The 6,130-nt window shown below is 61.6% G+C and overlaps 4 protein-coding genes across 4 annotated transcripts in view; 2 read left to right on the top strand and 2 right to left on the bottom strand.

The window, feature by feature from the left end:
* Nucleotides 1–239: 239 nt before the first annotated feature.
* Nucleotides 240–944, top strand: ETH_00001175 (AGC kinase, putative; the record flags this gene model as incomplete). The annotated part of the gene is made up of 1 exon (XM_013376439.1): nucleotides 240–944. The coding sequence occupies one exon, from the start codon at nucleotides 240–242 to the stop codon at nucleotides 942–944; it is 705 nt and encodes a 234-aa protein (XP_013231893.1).
* Nucleotides 945–1,292: 348 nt separating this feature from the next.
* Nucleotides 1,293–2,548, bottom strand: ETH_00001180 (uncharacterized protein; the record flags this gene model as incomplete). Its single annotated transcript, XM_013376440.1, has 5 exons — nucleotides 1,293–1,486; nucleotides 1,527–1,794; nucleotides 1,850–1,985; nucleotides 2,048–2,195; nucleotides 2,254–2,548. 5 exons carry the CDS (start codon nucleotides 2,546–2,548, stop codon nucleotides 1,293–1,295), a joined length of 1,041 nt encoding a protein of 346 aa, XP_013231894.1.
* Nucleotides 2,549–3,309: 761 nt separating this feature from the next.
* Nucleotides 3,310–4,633, bottom strand: ETH_00001185 (Apicoplast 30S ribosomal protein S12; the record flags this gene model as incomplete). Its single annotated transcript, XM_013376441.1, has 3 exons — nucleotides 3,310–3,558; nucleotides 3,866–4,044; nucleotides 4,624–4,633. The coding sequence occupies 3 exons, from the start codon at nucleotides 4,631–4,633 to the stop codon at nucleotides 3,310–3,312; spliced, it is 438 nt and encodes a 145-aa protein (XP_013231895.1).
* Nucleotides 4,634–5,431: 798 nt separating this feature from the next.
* ETH_00001190 (uncharacterized protein) overlaps nucleotides 5,432–6,130 on the top strand; it is a gene marked incomplete at both ends in the record, with an annotated part of 3,851 nt that continues 3,152 nt past the window's right edge. The window contains 2 exons of the mRNA XM_013376442.1: nucleotides 5,432–5,533; nucleotides 5,643–6,128. Of these exons, the coding sequence (XP_013231896.1) occupies nucleotides 5,432–5,533; nucleotides 5,643–6,128 (588 nt within the window). The remainder of the gene's footprint in view (nucleotides 5,534–5,642; nucleotides 6,129–6,130) is intronic.

Below are 6,130 nucleotides of genomic sequence, written 5' to 3' on the forward strand. Positions count from 1 at the left end.
GAGTCTGAAGTTGAATGTGACTTGAGTCTGAAGTTGAGTGTGAACTTGAATCTGAAGCGAAACAGGAAACAAGAGCGAACCGCAGAAAACAACGAAGAATAATGAATAAGAATAGCAACTAAGAACAGTGAATAAGAATAATAAATGAGCAAGCAGAATAGTAAAGAAGTGAGGGGGAGTGGGGCGTGGTGGCTGCGCGTCAGGCCTCGTTTCAAGACGAGAAGCGGCTGTTTCTGCTGATGGAGTACGTGAACGGCGGCGAGCTGTTCAGCTACTTGCGGAAGCAGATCTCGGTGTCCGTGGAGCAGGCGCGGCTGTACTGCGCGGAGATAACGCTGGCCTTCGAGTACCTGCACGAGCGCAGCATCGTGTACCGGGACTTGAAGCCGGAGAACCTGCTGCTGGACGCGCAGGGGCACATAAAGATAACGGACTTCGGCTTCGCGAAGGTGGTCACGGGCCGCACCTGGACGCTCTGCGGCACCCACGAGTACCTCGCGCCCGAGTCCATCACCCGCAGGGGCCACGGGCTGCAGGTGGACTGGTGGGCGCTGGGCATTCTGCTCTTCGAGATGCTGGCGGGGCGGCCGCCCTTCGTGGACGACACGCCGCTGGGGATCTACAAGAAGATCATCGCGGGCAAGATCGAGTTTCCGCCGCTCTTCGACTCCGCGGCCAAGTCCCTCGTCCGCCGCCTCCTCATCCACGAGCCCAACAAGCGCTACGGCTGCCTCAAGGACGGGGCCCTCGACGTCAAGAACCACAAGTTCTTCCGCGGGCTGGACTGGGGCCTTTGCCTGCGCCGCAAGCTGCGCCCGCCCTACAAGCCCAACACGCGGGGGCCCCGCGACAGCAGCATGTTCGACACTTACGCGGAGTCCACCGAGAGTTCCGCGCCGCCCATAGACCCCGCCACGCAGCAGGCCCTCTTCCACAACTTTTAGCTGCTGCGCTGCTGCTGCGCTGCTGCGCTGCTGCTGCGCTGCGCCTCCACGCACCGCCGCCCCCGCCCGCGCCTTCGGTTTTTTTGTAGTCTTGCAGCGGGGAGGGCCCCGCAGCAGCGCGGCGCCGCGCACCAACGCACTGCAGCAGCAGCAGCAGCACCACCTCCAACACTGTGACAAGTCGTCACGGCAACTACTTTTTGTTCCACATTTTTGCACCAGCAGCAGCCAGCTCACGCTGCAGCAGCAGCGGAGGCGGCGGCAACAGCTGCGCCACTAGTTCAGTTCGTTCCCAAAAACGCGCCAAGCGCGAGCCACACGCAGACACGCGCAGCAACGCGCCCCAGCTCAGGAACGCTGCTGCTGCTGCTGCTGCTGCTGCTGCTGCTGCTGACAAGCTCGATTCGTGTTGCGGATCTTGCGGAAACCCTGGGAGAGGTTGCTGCACTTAGAAAACAGCTGCTGCATGTCTGCGGCCTTACGGAGGGCGCCGTCGCAGCAAAAGTCATCGCCCGCTTCCCAGGCCGCCGAACCCCGCCTCCCTGAACAGCAGCAGCAGCAGCAGCAGCAGCAGCAGTTTACAAGTTAGAGGAGGAACGAGTTCGGTGGCGCTGCTTGCGAAACGTACCAGAAGCATTCCGAAGTGAGGCTTCTGCTGCAGGTACACAGTTAGCGGGGGAGCGCTCCCTTTCTGCTTCTCCTTGTCGCATGCTGCTGGCGCAGCAGCAGCAGCAGCAGCTGCTGCTGCTGCTGGGGATTGGCTGCGTGTGGCGCTTGACTGCAGAGCCGCTGCGAGGCCCCCGTCGCCCGCGGGGGGCCCCTGGAGAAGGTCCGGGTGGGGCCCCCTGCTCTGTGTTGGTGCAGCAAATAAATGAAAAAAAAGAAGCAACTGTTGTCTTGCGGACCTGACAGTGCGCTCCCCCTGCTGCTGCCGCTGCTTGTGCTGCTGCAGCTGCTGCTGCGGTTGGCGGTTTTTGAACGAGCGGAGGCGGCTTCGATCTCACGCGAGCTGCCTTGAGACGCTCCCGAAGCTCCTGCTGCCTGTGGGGTCAAATGTGCATTTGCTGCTGCAGCAGCGCAGCAGCAAGAAGCAGCAGCCTCACCGGCAAAGCTCCCGAATTGTGCTGCTCTGCAGCGCCTCGTACTCGCGCTGCATCTCGAGGGCCTGCTGCTGCAGCAGCAGCGTCTGTTCCTGCAGCAGCAGCGTCTTGGCGCTGAGGCGGTCCGCGGCGGCCGTGGTCTGCGTCAGCTCTGCAGCAACAGGAAATGAAGCAGCAAGCAGCAGCAAAACGGGGCAAGGGGAGCTGACGCTGCTGCAGCTTCTGCGTCTTCTCAAGCCCCGCAGAAAACGAAAACACCCCCTCGGCCAGCCGGCAGACTTGAGAAAGCTTTTCGTCCAGCTGCGCGCGGCATTCCAGTTCAAGAACTTTCGCGTGCGCAGCAGCCACGTCGCTGGCCACTTCGTTCGCGAGCTCCAGCATTTTAATTTGCACTTCGGAACTCCGAAACGAAAGATTCCCGCCGCAAGCGCCCTGCGGCTGCTGCATTCCCTGGGTTTCCGCTGCTCTGCGGGGGCGCCCAGAGCTGCAGGACGGAGGAAACATTTGCAAAATTCAAGATGGAAAGACGAAAAATGCCGAGGTAAGCGGGTTTGCAACGAGCTCCGGAAGCTCTAATTGACCTCAGTGGGCACTTCCCACACCAAGTTCCAAACTTGAACTCAATGCAGAAAACTTGAATCGCGAAACTGCTGCGCAGGCGGCCGTGCGCGTTTCGGCTGTATGCTCACCTCTGCACGAGCCCTCGCAGCAGCTGCTGAGGCGGTACGCTGCAAGAAAGTTTCTGAAAAATATTACTCTGAAAAATATTACTAAGGCGTTTTCGCGTAACGAAAATGTCTATTGGGGGCTGCGCCACTCCTACGGGGCCGCTTTCTCAGCCCCAGCTTTGTAACTTGCAAAACTGACGCGAACTAGAACTGAATTTGCCCGCAGTTCTCCGGGCCTACCTTCACTGACACCAAATGCCTAACCCTAGGCAGCAATTTCTTTGCTGCAGCACTAAAGATCTAGAAGAAAGCAGTAAGGAATTGCAAATTCAACAAGTAAACTGCAGCCTCCAGAGCCTAGCAGCAGCAACTTCCCTCGACTCCGCCAAAGCAACAGCACTTTCAGCCCTCGCCAGTCCCCCCCAACCGTTAATTCAAAAGCGTCACGCAGCAGCAGCAGCGCCTCTGCTGCTAGCTCCGAGCCGGGGGCCCCCTGGGGCCCCCCCGGGGCCGCCCGGGGGCCCCCGAAGTGCCCCAGGGCCCCCCGGGGGCCCCCCAGGGCCCCCCAGGGGCCCCCCGGGCGCGTGGAGGAGCAGCTTAAGACCTGGGTTTCTCCTTTTTCTCCTTGAAGAGGGCGAGGAGGGAAACTCCGGAGACTTTGACGATTTTGAATCGGACTCCGGGAATGTCTCCGACTGCGTGGCCGGAGCGGCCGAAGCCAGCGACGAGGACTTCGTCGTTTTCGTCGATGTAGTTCAAACAGCCATCTCGCGGGACAAAAGCTGTTATCTTTTTGCCGTTCTTTATCAGCTGCACCCTCACGCACTTCCGAATCGCAGAGTTCGGCTGCGCCCGCACGCACACGCACCTGCTGCTGCTGCTGCTGCTGCTGCTGCGGCTGCTGCGGAGCAGCAGCAGCGAAAACTGCACGATGAGGCGCCAGGTACGCGCAGCGGCAACACACGGCAGCAGCAGCAGCAGCAAGACCCCAAAGCAGCAGCAGCAAGACCCCAAAGCAGCAGCAGCAAGGCCCCAGCAGCAAAACCCCAGCCCCACAGCAGCAAGACCCGACCCCCGCAGGAGCCCGCGCCCAGCGCCCAGCAGCAGCACGCGCTCAGCAGCAGCAGCAGCAGCAGCAGCAGCAGCAGCGGACCTGCTTGGCCTCGATCCCGAGTTTCTCGACGACAATGCCCTTGGCGTGGGAGCTGCCCCCGAAAGGATTGGCTTTCCAGCGAGTGCCCAGGTGGGCCTTCTTGTACTGCTTGTCCGCCCACTTCTGCACGCGCCGCCGGTTGCGCAGCTTCCGCGCAGTGCGCATGCCCCGAGGTTTGCCTGCAGCAGCAGCAGCAGCAGCAGCAGCAGCAGCAGCAGCAGCAGCAGCAGCAGCGGCGGGGGTGGCGGCGGCTGCAGCGAGCGCGGGCTGCGGGGCGAGGCGGGCCCGCACAGTCGGGCGCGGAAGCTGCGCAGGCGTGCAGGGAGCGGCGAGAGGCAGCAGCAGCAGCAGCGGCTGCTGCTGCTGCTGCTGCTGCTACTCAGCCCGGAGCTGCATGCATTGTGTGAGGCAGAGGGCCAGCAGCAACGGGAACGCAACAGAGCCAGGAAGGAGGGGAGCCAGCAGCAAGATTCAGAATGCAGAAGAAAGAAACAATGAGGCATATGCCCAGCAGCAGCACACAACTGCGGCAGCAGCGCCCCACGCAGCAGCCCCGCCCCTCCCCGCCCTTCCGAGGGCCCCAGCAGCAGCCAAACGCAGCAGCGCAGCACGAAACTCAATATAACAATGAACTAAACGAAACGGGATAAAAAGAAGTCCATTAATGCGCAGCAGCAAACAGCAGCAGACCCCTGTGGGCTGCTGCAGCAGCGCCCGCAGCACGACGCAGCAGCCCACCGGCAGCAGCTCAGACTTACACGCCCCCATTTTCGTTTAAATAAATCGAGACGGCGAAGCAAAAGGAAAAGAAGAAAAGGATGAGAGACCCAGAAACCCAAAATCGCAGCAGCAGCAGCAGCGGCAGCAGCGGCAGCAGCGGCTGCTGCTGCTGCTGCACTAGAGGGCTGGAGCAGCTGAGGGGCGGCGCCTCAGGCAAAAAGCCCCTACCACAGTCTGGCCGTGCTGATGAGGTTTTCCGGCATTCTTATCGTTTTAAAATATTAATTAATTTAAATTTAATTAAATAATTATGTTTAAACGCATGCATATCTCTATTTAATGCAGGAGCAGCAATGCAAACCGCCGCAGGGGCCCGTTCATAGTGAACGCGCTGGTCGGCAGCCAGCAGCAGGGCTGCTGCTGCTGCTGCTGCTGCTGCAGTGAGTGAGGCAGCGATAGCAGCAGCAACAGCTGTCTTGCGGAGGCTTATTCGTCTAATGCATGCAGCAGGAAATTAATTTAATATTTAACGTTACGCTTTAGCCGCAGCAGGAGACAGCAGCGCGGCTCCACCGCAGCTGCAGCAGAGACACGGGGGCCCAGGTTCAGCAGCCAGCAGCAGCAGCAGCAGCAGCAGCGGCGGCAGCAGCAGCGGGAGCAGCAGCAGCGCCTCTTTCCGTCTTTCCAAGCTTGCCTATTTAACAAGAGGGCAACAGCAGTTCTTATGAGCCTGTCTGCTTCGGGGCGGCAGCACTAACGCTCGGGCCTGAGGCGAGACAGCCACAGCAGCAGCAGCAGCAGCAGCAGCAGCAGTAGTGAACCGCTGGAGAGACACAGCAGCGCACCATGAGGGGACAGATGCAAGCAGCAGCAGCAGCTATTGCTGCTGCCATTTGCTGCCTCGCAGGGCCCGACCAAGCGGCGCTCGCGGCGCAGCCGCCGCCTCAGGTGAGCCGCAGCAGCAGCAGCAGCAGCAGCAGCAGTTAGCCGTAGTCTGCACACCTAGGGGCGCTGCTGCTGCAGCTTTTGTGGTTGAAATTTCTTCTTTTTGCTGCAGGCTCCCCCCCCCCCTGAGTACATGCCCACGGACCCAGCAGCAATACCCAGGGGCCCTCCGCCGCCGCCGCAGCAGCAGCAGCAGCAGTACACGCCGCCCAGCCCGCCCCCGCAGCAGCAGCAGCAGCAGCAGCAGCAGCAGCAGGGCTACCAGCAGCCCCCCGCTGGCGGCTACGCCGCTCCGCCGCCGCCTGCTGCTCAGTACGCATATGCGCAGGACGCGCGGCAGCAGCAGCAGCAGCAGCCGCCGCAGCAGCAGCAGCAGCAGCCGCCGCCGCCGCAGCAAGCCTACTACGCGGGAGACCAGCGGTACGTGCAGCAGCAGCAGCAGCAGCCGCCGCCCAGCTACCAGCAGCAGCAGCAACCCCCAGCTTATCAGCAGCAGCAGCAAAACTACGCCCCGCCCCCCACTTACCAGCAGCAGCCGCCAGCCTACCAGGCCCCGCCGCCGCCGCAGTACGGGCAGCCAGTGCATCCTGCTGCTCAGGT

This window comes from Eimeria tenella, genomic scaffold (genome assembly GCF_000499545.2).
Source record: "Eimeria tenella Houghton genomic scaffold, Eth_scaff347, whole genome shotgun sequence".
Classification (NCBI taxonomy): domain Eukaryota; phylum Apicomplexa; class Conoidasida; order Eucoccidiorida; family Eimeriidae; genus Eimeria; species Eimeria tenella.